The sequence below is a fragment of the Martes martes genome (assembly GCF_963455335.1).
Source record: "Martes martes genome assembly, chromosome: 12".
Lineage (NCBI taxonomy): Eukaryota > Metazoa > Chordata > Mammalia > Carnivora > Mustelidae > Martes > Martes martes.
In genome coordinates this window covers 4,690,897-4,704,600 of record NC_137900.1, presented here as the reverse complement: position 1 = coordinate 4,704,600, position 13,704 = coordinate 4,690,897, and the positions used below count along the sequence as shown (strand labels likewise).

The window sequence follows — 13,704 nt, the reverse complement described above, 5'->3', positions numbered from 1 at the left end:
CCCAAGTCCTATGGACAAGAAGCTTGCTTATATTCATAGTCATGTACCAGAATTCCTGGTCCCAGTCCTCAGCCACAAAACAGCCCTAAGTTCTCCCATTTTGTATGGAACAAGGATTGATGTCAGATAATCAGGACCCTGCCTCCTTAAGGTGTTAGATAGCCACCCCAACTAGTCAAGAGTGCCTGCTTCCAAGTATCTGGGCTAGAGGTTTTTCTTCTCGAGAACTTTTTGCAGTCCATATCCATGGTTGCTGCCGCTGGCCCTGGCAGACTGAGAAAGGGCTGTAGGATGTCTAGGACCCTCATCTGAGGACGGAGCTCCCAGCTTGTTCCCACCTCAAAGCATTCTCCCTACAACACTACCGAGCTGACTGAGAGCATTCAGAGTGTATCATTGCCAAGGCTAGTTGAGCAGGATATGACACGGGGCATGGATGATGAGTGCCCTTAGGGGAAGTAAACATTTCCAGGTTGTCACCAGGCCTGTGCAGGGTCTGTGCAGGGTCACCAAGGTGAAATTATTGTTCTGCATGACCTCTAAGATCATCTGCTGAAGACTGAAAAAGAATGTGGATACAAATGGATTGGTCTCATTTGGGATAGTCTGTGTCAGGACCCATGCTTCTCTTTCGGATAGCCCAGGAACTGGATGTTGTCCCATCACAAAAGGTTGCATAGGCATACCAACTGAATTTTTTCTCTTTGCAGCTAATATGATCTTAAATTCAGAGTGGTGATACACCACATACTTCCCTGCGTCTTGGCCTCCATTAATAGGCCAGGCCTATAGTCCACGGCAGGTTGATGGAGTCATAGGCCCAAGGTCTATCTCCATGCGTGAGGACATTTGTACTGGTGGTGTATACATTGCCCCAGAAACTGCTCAGGAGCATCCTAGTAGCCTTGGGGTTGTATAGGCTATTTTTGCTATTAGTGTTTGTCTTTCACACAGTCATTCCAGGAGTTATCTGGAGAGTAGCTAGACGATTGGCAAAGCTAGGTTCATCCTTGGGAGGCTTAACCATAAGTCCAACTGAAAAGAGGCTAGTCCTCTGAAGTTGAGGTGAACCAGCGGCTCATTGGAGCTGTACATTCCAGAACGGGTTGTCCCCAAAGATTGATTAGCTTGTTCATTAGGGGAACTATGGCCTAAGAGATAAAACAGACTGCAGTTTTGTTTTGTTTTTTTATTATTTTATTCATTTGTTTGAGAGAGAGACAGTGAGAGAGAGCTTGAGCGAGGAGAAGCAGACTCCCCATGGAGTTGGGAGCCCGATGTGGGACTCGATCCTGGAACTCCAGGATCATGACCTGAGCTGAAGGCAGTCGCTTAACCAACTGAGCCACCCAGGTGCCCTAGACTGCAGTTTTGTAACTTCATTTTAAGTTGTGTATTTTGGTCACTTAAGCCTCTGAAGGAAATGGTTGTTTGATCCCATTATGAATCAGATCAAGGATAACATCACAGTTTGGGGATATATTTTATACCATGATATGCTTCTGAAGAATGGCTACAGCCTTACCCAAGGCATTCTCTGCTTGAACTGACACTGGGAAACTCCCATAGTGGTTTGGCTTGCTGGTCCTATGTGGCTGTGTGAGGCAGTACAGACAAGACTGGAGCCATGTGGGCCTTGCTGCAGTGGCCATGTTCCCTGCCTTCTACCGGGCAGTGGTGGCACCAGTCCATAGCTAATGTTGTTATTAAGAGTATATTGAGCTTAACATTATGATCCCATACTACCAAAGCATGATTGTAAATTTTGTAACCAGTTAGTAATGGCTTAAAGTGTACTATTACCTCACATGCTGAATACATTAGAATTAGTTGAGCTGCATATGAGAGAAAACTTAAAGGTAGATCAAAGTACTAGAAGTTTTTCTATTGCTTAAACAAAATTGTTTGGGTTTTTTATTTTTTTATTTTTTTTTTTCTTTTTCTTTAAACCAAATTGTAAGGTAAGTTTTCTAGAGCTAGTATGGTGACCTCATGAATATCAGGCTCTGCTATTACCCATGTGACTTCCAAATCATGGTGTGATGATCAGTGGAGCACTTCAGGTGTTGGGAAGGGGGATGGGCAATCAAGGGCTTAGCTTTTCTAGCTTTCTAGAAGTTATAACATCCATCATTCACCTACATTCTATTGGCCAATAACGTCCTGCAAAGGAGTCTGGAAATTCAGTCTTCATTATGCATAGCCATGACACCAGTGAAAAATTGGTACAAGAAACAAGTACAAGTGCTGGGAACTACCAGTAGCTCCTGTCTCATGCTTTGGGGGATGTGGGGAAAAAAATCTTAAGGAGAGGAACAGTTGATATTCTTTGATAGACGAAGAACACAGTAGCTGTTGAATCTCTGAAGACATGTAAGTTGTTATCGTTCACATTCAATATAATAGGAATCTTTGAACTGCTCAGTTTTACTTAATTTGCTACAGATTATCCCTGGCTATGTTAACAAACACTTGGTTTTTCTCTGTGCCTTTCCAAATTTCTGATTTTTCTTGAGGACCAGACTAAATAAGATGTTGCAAGCAAACAACTCTCAAGGAAGATTTTAGGAATAAGTCGTATGTGGGATTCATGGGGTTTCGTGGAGAAGTAGGAAACAAGGGACTATCTATGTTTCTTTGTTGCTTGGAATTCAAATACAATGAGCTGATGAGAATTTTTAAAAAGTTATTTAATGGTAAATCCTCACATTCTAGGCTTTATTTGTGTAAATATGCCTTTAAACTGGAATTGCTAGGTCTTAGGAGATGTACATGTAAGTTCTGACAGTACCAGATTGCCTTCTAAAGTGGTTTTACTATTTTACATGTTGAGCAGATTTTTTATAGTTGAGACTAATAGGAAAAAAAGGTGAAGATACAACAAATCTTCTGTGTTCTTAAAGATTTTTTTTAAATGGAATTTCCACTAGAGGGAGATGTTTAACCACTAGAAAATTGAAAAGTAACCTAAATAATAAAACTATCTTGTTTGAAGAATATTGTTGTAATAAAATCATAGTAATACAATGTGAGAACCATAGTGACCATATAGACTATTAAGCTCATTCCCTTTATTTTAAAGAGAAATACATCAAGGGAGTTTGAATGATTACCCATGTTGTCACAGCTGTTACTCAGAGGTGGTTGGAATATACAGTTCTGTTCTCCAGATTTACTGTCTGTTGTTATAAGAACGTCAGAATTAACATGTATCAGTATTCATACTCCATACTGTATAATAAATCAGATCGGTGTCAGTTTGTAGGGAAAATGGCTAAGAATGTTTTCGTAACTATTCTTCCTGAAACCCAGTAAAACAAAGTGATTCCAGAGTAAGGAAATTTTAAGTTAATATCTGGTCTTGGCACATCCTCAACTACTGAGAGCTATTAAAAATAGGGGTGCCTGGGTCACTTAGTCAGTTGAGCATCCAACTCTTCATTTTGGCTCAGGTCATGATATCAGGGTCATGGATTGGGCCTCATGTCAGCTTCCATGCTCAGTGCAGAGTCTGCTTGTCTGTCTCTCTTTACTATTCCCCCTGGGTGTGCTCTTGTTCTCTCTCTCTCTAAAATAAACAAATAAAATCTTAAAAATGGGGCACCTGGGTGGCTCAGTTGGTTAAGAATCTGCCTTTGGCTCAGGTCATGATCCTGGAGACCCAGGATCAAGCCCTGCATCCAGCTCCCTGCTCAGCAGGGAGTCTGCTTCTCCCTCTCACTCTGCTTCTCCTCTGCTAGTTCTTGCTTTCTCGCTCACTCTCTTAAATAAATAAAATCTTTAAAAAACCTACATAAAATAAAAATAAAATAGGCTCCTTGAATGTCACAGCAGTTTGAGAGACAATCAATAGCTAGGGCAGTGTTGAATGATAAATTTCATCTTCATCACAAGGCCAACCATACAAGACTGGGAGAGGAAGCTGTTTCATGTAATGCATAGAAAGTCAGCAAAATTGAAGAAACAGAGGAATTATATTCAAAACTAAAGAAAAAGATAAAACTTTAGAAAAAACTTTGATGAAAGGGAGATAATAATTTACTTGAAAGAAGATCAAAGTAATGGTCATAACGATGCTCATTGAACTTGGGAGAAAAATGTACTTCAAAAAAGAAATGGGGGAAAAGAGCATTTGAAACAGTGACAATTGAGTAATGCAATAACTTCACTGAAAAATACAGTAGAGGGTTTCAACAGCAGACTAAACAGAGGAAAGGATCAGTGAATTTGAATACAGGGCAGAGGAACAGACCCAATCAGAGAAGCAAAAAGAAATAAGAATGAAGAAAGGAAAGATAACTTAAGGGACTTAGAGGACAAAATTAAGTCAACTGACCCTTGGCATTGTAGGAATCTCTGAAGAAAGTAAGATAAAGGGACAGCAAATTTATGTGAAGGAATAATGGGTGGAAAATTACCTAGCTTGGGAGAGAAACTGACATCCAGATCCAGGAATCTCAGAGTTCTGAAGAAGATAAACCAAAGAGAGACCAAGACACATCATAATTAAAATGTCAAAAGTTAAAAAACAAGGAGGAAATCTTAAAAGCAACAAGAGAAAAGCAATTAGTTAAATACAAGGGAACCCCTCATTAGACTTTTAGCAGATTTTGCCACAGAAATGTCAGGCAAGAGGGGAGTAGCACAAAGTGCTGAAAGAGAATGATTTCTAACCAAGAATACTCTCCCTGACAAAGTTATTCAGAATTGAAGGAGAGATAGAAGTTTTCCTGACAAATGAAACCTAGAGTTGATCGCCACTAAACTGGCCTCAGTGAGAAATGTTAAAGGGACTTCGTTAAGCTGAAAAGAAAGGGCCCTTATTACTGCATGGAAACATGAAAGTATAAATCCCCTGGTAAATGTAAATATATAGTAAAAGCGGTAGAATAATCACTTATAAAGCTAGCATGAAAGTTAAAAAACAAAAGTAGTAAAAATACATAATTAGTTAAAGGTTACTCATGATAAAAAGACGTAAGATTACATGGAAGGAGAGTAAAAATGTAGAGCTTTATTATCTGTTCAAACTTAAGTTTGAAGTTGCTATCAACTTAAGATAGACTGTTGTAAATACAAGTTACATTAAGTAATCACGAACCAAAAACCTGTAGTAGATACACAGAAGATAATGGGAAAGGGATCTAAGTGTACCACTAAAGAAAGTCAAGCCACAAAGGAAAAGAGTAAGAGAAGAAAGGAACATAGTAACTATGAAGCAGCCAGAAAATAACAAAATGACAATAAGTACATATCCATTAACTACTTTAAATGTAAAGTGAGTAAATTGTCAAATCAAAAGATGTAGAGTGGCTGAATGGATTAAAAAACAAGAGCCATCTATACATGCCTACAGAGAGTCACTTTAGACATAATGGCAAATATACACTAAAAGGATGGATGGAACAATATATTCCATGTAAATGGATCCAAAAGAAAGCTGGAATAGCTGTAGTTACATTAGGCAAAATGGACTTTTACGGACGCATAATAGACAAGGGCAACAAAGGGGTTAATAAACATGAGAATTTAACATTTGTAAATATTTGTGCACCCAGGTGGCTCAGTCAGTTAAGCAGGCGTCTACCTTCAGCTCAGGTTCTACTCCCAGGGTCCTGGGATCAAGTCCCGCATTGGGCTTCCTGCTCAATGGGGAGCCTGCTTCTCCCTCTTCCTGCTGCTCCCTCTTCTTGTGGTCTCTCTCTCTCTCTCTCAAATAAATAAAATCTTAAAAAAAAGTTTGCATCCAAAATAACACTGAAATATATAGCAAATATTAACAGACCTAATGTGAGAAATGTACAGCAGTACAGTAAGAGTAGTGGACCTTAATACCCCACTTACATCAATGGATAGATCATCCAGACAGAAAATCTGGGGCTTTAACAACAGGTTAGACCAGATGGACTTAACATATACATACAGAACATTCCATTCACAAACAACAAAACATTCTTCCAAATGCACAGGGAACATTCTCTAGGATAGATTATATGTTCTATCATAAAAGAAGTATTGAGAGTTTAAGAAGACTAATAGCAAGCATCTTTTCTTTCTTTCTTATTTTTTAAAAAGATTTATTTATTTATTTGACAGACAGAGATTGCAAGTAGGTAGAGAAGCAGGCAGAGAGAGAGGAGGAAGCAGGCTCCCCGACGAGCAGAGAGCCTGATGCGGGGCTCGATCCCGGGACCCCGGGATCATGACCTGAGCCGAAGGCAGAGGCTTTAACCCACTAAGCCACCCAGGCGCCCCGCAAACATCTTTTCTGACCACAGTTGCAAGAACAAAACTGTGTGGAGATTAAAAAACATGCTACTAAAAAATTAACAGCCTAATGAAGAAATTAAATGAGAAATAATAAAATACCTCGAGACAAGGAAAAATAAAAATACAACATGCCAAAGGTATGAGATACAGCAAGAGCATCTTAAGAGAGAAGTTATAGCTGTAAATTTGTACTTAAAGAAATGAGAAAAATTTCAAACAACATAACATCTTAATGAACTAGAAAATAAGAACAAATGGAACCCAAAGTTGGAAGGAAATAACAAAGCTCAGAGAAGAAATAATTGAAATAGAGTCTAAAAAAGCAGTAGAAAAGACAAATGAAACCCAGAACAGGTTCTTTTGAAAGATAAAGAAAAATAAGCAAACCCTTAGCTAGACTCACCAAGAAGAAAAGAGAGGGAACTCCAAATCAGAAGTGAAAGAAGAGCTGTTACAGCTGATATCACAAAAATAGAAAGGATAATAAGAGAATCATACAGTTCTACCCCAACAAAACAGACAACCTAAAAGAAATGGATCAAGTCCTGTAAACCTACAACCTTCTAAGACTTAACCAGGAAGAAATAATCTAAAGAAACTGGTAACTAGTAAGAAGATCAAACCTTCCAACAAACAAAAGTCCAGGACCAGACAGCTTTACTGGTGAATTCTACCAAATATTCAAAGAAGAATTAATATCAACCTTTCTCTAATACTTAAAAAAAATATTGAAGAAGAGGGAAGGCTCATAAATTCATTTTAGGAGGACTGTACTACCCTGATACCAGACAAAGACCACAAGAAAAGAAAACTACATGCCAATATCTGCAATGAACATAGATGCAGAAACCCTCAACAAAATATTAGCAAACTGAATTCAACAATACATTCAGAGGATCATACATCTTAATTAAGTGGGATTAATTCCAGAGGTGCAAAGATGGTTTAACAATTGCAGCAATCATTGTGATCTACTGCATTAACAAAATGAGGGATAAAAATCATATGATCATCTCAATAGATGCAGAAAAGGCATTTGACAAAATTGAAATCCCTTTTTTATATAAACTCCCGAGAAAGTAGGTATAGAGGGAGCATATCTCAACCTAATAAAGGCATAGATGAGAAACCCACATCATACTCAATGGCAAAGAGATGAAAGCTTTTCCTCTAAGACCCTTGCTGCTTTTATTCAATATAGTATTGGAAGTCCTAGTCAGAGCAATTGGGGAAGAAACAAATAAAAGGAGGGGCGCCTGGGTGGCTCAGGGGGTTAAAGCCTCTGCCTTCAGCTCAGGTCATGATCCCAGGGTCCTGGGATCGAGTCCCGCGTTGGGCTCTCTGCTCAAGAGGGAGCCTGCTTCCCCCTCTCTCTGCCTGCCTCTCTGCCTACTTGTGATCTCTCCCTCTGTCAAATGAAAAAATAAAATCTTAAAAAAAAAAAAAAAGAAGAAAAAAAAAGAAATAAAAGGAATTCACATTGGAAAGGAAGAAGTAAAGCTGTCACTATTTGGAGATGATATCATATTCTATATAGAAATCCCTGAAGAATCTACCAAGAAATTATTAGAACTAATAAGTGAGTTCAATAAAGTTGCAAGGTATTAAAATCAATATACAAAAATCTGTTGTTGCTATTCATTAATAATGAACTATAAAGAAGAGAAATTACAGGAACAATTGCATCAAAAAAGAACTCCTATAAATCAATTGCAGAATAACCAAACAATTTGATTTAAAAATGGGTAGAGGATCTGAATAGACATTTTTTTTTTTCTTTCTTTCTTTTTTTTTTTTTTTTAAAGATTTTATTTACTTATTTGACAGAGATCACAAGTAGGCAGAGAGTCAGGCAGAGAGAGAAAGAGGGGAAGCAGGCTCCCTGCTGAGAAGAGAGCCCCACATGGGGCTCGATCCCAAGACCCTCGGATCATGTCCTGAGCTGAAGGCAGAGGCTTAACCTACTGAGCCCCCCAGGTGCCCCTGAATAGACTTTTTTCCGAAGAAGACATACAGATGGCCAAATAGGTACGTGAAAACACGAAAAAATCGGGGAATGGAGGAAATCCATCTGATGAAATAATCACCTCACACCTATTAGCATGGCAATTATCAAAATGACAAGAGATAACAAGTATTGGCCAGGATGGAAAGGGAATTCTTGTGTACTATTGGTGGGAATGTAAATTCATGCAGTCAGTATAGAAAAGAATATGGAGGTTCCTTCAGAAATTAAAAATAGAACTGCCATGTGATTCAGCATTTCCACTTTTGGTATTCATCTGAAGGAAACAAAAACACTAAAAAAGATATCTGTACCCTCATGTCCACTGCATCACTTATAATAGCCAGGATATGGAAACAACCCAAGTATCCATACATAGATGAATGGATAAGAAAATATGATATATGTACTGGAATATTATTCATCTAATAAAAAAGATTGAGGAGTGCCTGGGTGGCTCAGTTGGTTAAGCGTGTGCCGTGGGCTCAGGTCATGATCCCGGGGTCCTGGGATCAAGCCCCATGGCAGGCTCCCTGCTCAGTGGGAAGTTCCTTCTTTTTTTCTTTCTTCCTCTACTCCTCTCCCCAGCTTGTGCTTGCTCTCTCCCTCTCTCTCAAATAAATAAATCTTCAAAAAAAGAATAAAATGTTGCCATTTGTGAGAACATTGAGGGGCTTTAAGATTATTATGCTAAGTGAAATAAGTTAGAAAAAGACAAATACTATATGATCTCAACCTATATGTAGAATCTAAAAAAGCCAAAACCAAAAAATGACAAAGCTTAAAGATAGAGATCACATTCATGGTTGCCAGAGGTAGGGTGTATTGTCAAAAATAGATGCAGAGAGTGAAAAGGTACAAAATTTTAGTTTTCAATTCATCACAGGAATCTAATGTACAGCACGGCGAGTATAGTTAATACTTAATTGCTTATTTCAAAGTTGCTAAGTGGTTGAATCTTTAAAGTTTTCATTTGACAAAAAATCTGTGGGGTGCCTGGCTTAATCAGTCAATGGAGCATGAGATTCTTGATCTTGGGGTTGTAAATTTAAGCCCCATGTTGGGTGTTGAGATTACTTAAAAATAAAATCTTTTAAAAAATTTGTAAGTATGTATTGTAATGAATGTTAACTAGATTTAATTGTGGTGAATGTTTTGCAATATGTACAAATAATGAGTCATTATATTTTACACCTGAAAATAATACATTTGATATCAATTATACATCAGTAAAAAATAATAAAATCCCATATCATAGGCTCCAAAGAAAATGTACCTGATATGATGACATTCAAACCCAAGTGAAAGAAAACACTGAAGTGTGATTGTTGTGTACTTTATTAACAGTATATAAATTTTATAAAGTTAATAGGACCTTTTCCTGAATGTCTGTACCCACAATTCTTTTTTTTTTTTTTGAAGATTTTATTCATTTATTTGAGAGAGAGAGTGAGGGGGTGTGTGAGAGAGAGAGGAGAGAGGGAGAGAAGGAGAAGGAGCAGGGGGGAAGGGGAGAGGGAGACATGGGTGTCCATCCCGTACTCTGAGATCATGACCTGAGCTGAAGGCAGATGCTCAACCGACTGAGCCACCCAGACACCCCTGTACCCATAATTCTTAAATTTTAGAGAAGAATGAGAACTACAGACTTAAGTTAACTGGACCTTGATAGAAAGTATCAATGGTGTGCTGAGACTTAGGGAGGGGCCTTGAAGTCAGGCTGTGAAATTCCACCCCTCATTACCAACTGGGAAGGAAAGACCTACTTAGCCCTATCACAGGATGTTGAGAGATGGGAAAATCTGTTGAAGTCGGCTTTCCAATGGCTAAACAGAATCCTCAAACTGCCAAAAACAAAGAGGGACCTGTAAATCATACGCTTTATGGTGATAGGATTAATTGCCTTTCCTAATGGTCAAAAGGCCAAAATCCAACACACCCATACATACTCAAGCAAAAGACAAGATGTGCCTCTGAGATTATTATTATTTTTTTTGGTAATGGGTCAATTGAGATATTCACATGTCAAATAATTCTTCCATTTGAAGTATATATTGAGTAAGTATATTCAGAGTTGCACAACCATCACCACTTCAATTTCAGAACATTTTTACCTACTCAAAAGGAAGTCCCCCCCCCCCTTTAAAGGTATTATTTATTTGAGAGAGAGCGTGTATGCCAGGGGGAGGGGCAGAGGGAGAGGGAGCAGACTCCCCACTGAGCAGGGACGTGACACAGGGCTCCATCCCAGGACCCTGAGACCTGAGCCCAAGGCAGATGCTTAACCAACTGAGCCAGCCAGGTACCTGGGAAACCCCTTAATTTTTATTACCCTTCAGTCCCTCTCTTTCTGCCCAGATCTTTGCAACAGCTATGTTTTTTCTCTATGGGTTTTTATATTTTGAACAGTTTGTTTAAATGGAATCTTCTAATACGTGATCTTTTTGACTGGCTTCTTTCACTTAGGTCATGTTTTCAGGGTTCTTTCATGTAGTAGGTATTATTACTTCATTCTTTTACTTTTATGATTGACATTCCATTGTGTGGATATATCTCATTTTGGTATTCATTTATCAGTTGATGGGCATTTTGGGTGTTTTCAAAACCTTTTGGCTGTTATTAATGTTGATATAAATATTCATGTGTAAGTTTATAAGTAGGCATATGTTTTCATTTTTCTTTTTTTTAAAAACCTTTTTTAAAAAGATTTTATTTATTTGAGAGACAGAGATCACAATTAGGCAGAGAGGCAGGCAGAGAGAGTGGGTAGAGCAGGCTCCCTGCAGAGCAGAGAGCCTGATGCGGGGCGTGATCCCAGGACGCTAAGATCATATCCTGAGCCGAAGGCAGAAGCTTAACACACTGAGCTACCCAGGCGCCCTGTTTTCATTTTTCTTAGGTGTATACCTAAGAATAGAATTACTGGGTCAAATGGAATGACCAGATGATGACCAATGTGTTGGGCTTTATTTCAGATGCGTTTTGCCCATTTGAACATCCTTGAAGAAATGTACATTGAGGTCTTTTGCCCAGTTTTTAAGTGCCTTTGGAATTTGTTTTTGATTAGACATGGTGGTAGATGCCTGCGGACAGCCTGCCTAAAGTGTAGCTGCTCCTAACAATTCCCACTGTATCATCCGGCAGCTGAAGAAGTAAACAAAGATTATAAACCCTTCATATCCATTTCTCTAGCCACTCAAAATACAGAGACAAGTCAGCGCCCAAATGGGAGATGTCAGGTAGTATCCACTCACTTTGTTCTTAGGAAATACTGAAAATTGCTAGATCTACTCCTGTGAACATATAGTAGCTCCAAATGAGAACACAGATACGGTATTGAGTGTTTTCATCTTCATTTAGGACTTACCCAAACATACTGTCATGAAATGAATTAATAAGAAAGTGGAGAGACGTTCACTTAATAAGAATTAATTTGGGAAATACAGGAACACACTCTATAAAACCTGCTCTGGCTACCAGATGAAAACTTGGAAGAGAATTGAATGGGAGAAAAGAGAGCTGAGAGAAAGAAACTGATTCTTGAGCTGAGAACTACATTGGAAGTAAACAGGAGGTGAATATGGAGGACAGTCTTGAGAAAAATCACCTACAAGAACAAGTGAAAAGAATAATCTGGAAGACCATAAAGAGTCAATAGATGATTTTTGCAAAAATAGGAACAAAAACAAGTGAAGAAGAAATGATAGGCAACTATAGAATAGAGGATAAAGTAGAAAACCTGAATTTACAGATCAAAATATTTAAGTTTATTTCACAATTCCCACTTTTGAATATGGAGTTATTTCTGTGTTTTTTGATAGGCAGCTGGGCTTTGTCGTCATTTCTTGCTATTTTAGGATCAACTCGTGAAGTCAGACTGCTGGTAGAGGGAATAAGCATATTTTCAAATATGCATTGTCAAAGTGATTTTATAGGTAAAAATGTTATCTCATTGGTTTAATTTATTTTTGTCTTTTTCCTAATGAGATTATTTTTTTTTTTTACATTTGAGTTTTTAATTTATGTCTTTTACTTTTCTCTTTTCGGTTTTCATTTCCCCTTGTCATGTCCATGGTAAAAAATATCTTCATCGGGGGTGCCTGGGTGGCTCAGTGGGCTGGGCCTCTGCCTTCGGCTCAGATCATGGTCTCAGGGTCCTGGGATCGAGCCCTGCATCGGGCTCTCTGCTCAGCAGGGAGCCTGCTTACCCCTCTCTCTCTGCCTGCCTCTCTGCCTACTTGTGATCTCTCTCGGTCAAATAAATACACAAAATCTTTAAAAAAAAAATCTTCATCAGTTTATTTTTTCTCTCTTATAAAGTTATTTTTTGTACAAATATTCAGTTTTTTATGTGATTATATTTGCTTATTTTCTATTTTTTTAGAAAGTTCTTCATTCAGTAATCCATTAAATATCTATATTTCCTGCTAATATTTTATGGTCTTAGTGTTTACATTTAAGTAAGTAATTCATTTGGAGTTTATTTTGGCTTTTGGTATGGAGTAAAGATCTGATTTTATTCTTTTAACAAATAACCAGTATTTTCAGTGCTTTCTCTTGATTACCTTTTCCTATTGTTGGTGGTATTTCATTTTGCATATTTTAAGCAATTTTTGTCTTTATATTTTATTTAAGTGTTTACTGTGATCTGATAAACTTTTTTTTATTTTAGAATAAGGAGAGTTTATCTTCTGTTATTACTGACCTCAACATAATAATGGAGCCCACCGAATATTCAGAATTGAGTGAATTTGTGTCTAGGTAAGATATTATAAATTTTTATTTTTTTAGGGATTGTTTTCACTCTACGTTTTTAAGTTTACCCTTTTTTCTGGTAAGTAAATATCAAAATATCTCTGAAAGTGTAACATTAACATTATATGGTTTATATTCATATTCATAAAAATGGCTTATGTATTAAGTCCTATTCTCTATATAATGTTTTCATCGAACGAAAATGTAATACATTTTCATCCAAAGAAAATGTATTACACATTAACTATGTTAATGTGCTAGACATTCAAATGTGACGAAGAACAGATAAAATCTTTGATACTCGGAGTTTCTAGCCTATTGAAGTTGTAAGTTAAATAAGGGTGGAAATAAATCTAAAATTGTGGCTGTGCTCAGAGCTGCAGAGAAGAGTTACATAATGCTATTGAAGCATACTTCAGGAGCCTGACTTTCATGGAGAGCATGGAATCATTTCCTGAAAATTGAGCCAACATCTGAAAAATGTGTAGGTGTAAACTAACAAAGAGGTCCTTGACAGAGCAGTTATGTATAGGCACCGTGCAAGGAGGGAGCGTGCTGTCTGTGAGCAGCTGACAGGAGGCGAGTGTGACTGGAGCAGGGTGCAAGCTGGGGCTTGTGCTTTGACATGAGGCCTGCCAAGTACTTGAGGTCCATGTGGTGTGGAGTTTGGTCAT

The 13,704-nt window shown here is 37.9% G+C and overlaps 1 protein-coding gene across 1 annotated transcript in view; it reads left to right on the top strand.

Annotated features, from left to right (window-relative positions):
* The window catches only part of CENPP (centromere protein P), a 242,805-nt gene that overhangs the window by 23,277 nt on the left and 205,824 nt on the right, over positions 1-13,704 (top strand). The window contains exon 4 of the mRNA XM_080819860.1: positions 12,948-13,036. Coding sequence (XP_080675986.1) covers positions 12,948-13,036 — 89 coding nt within the window. The remainder of the gene's footprint in view (positions 1-12,947; positions 13,037-13,704) is intronic.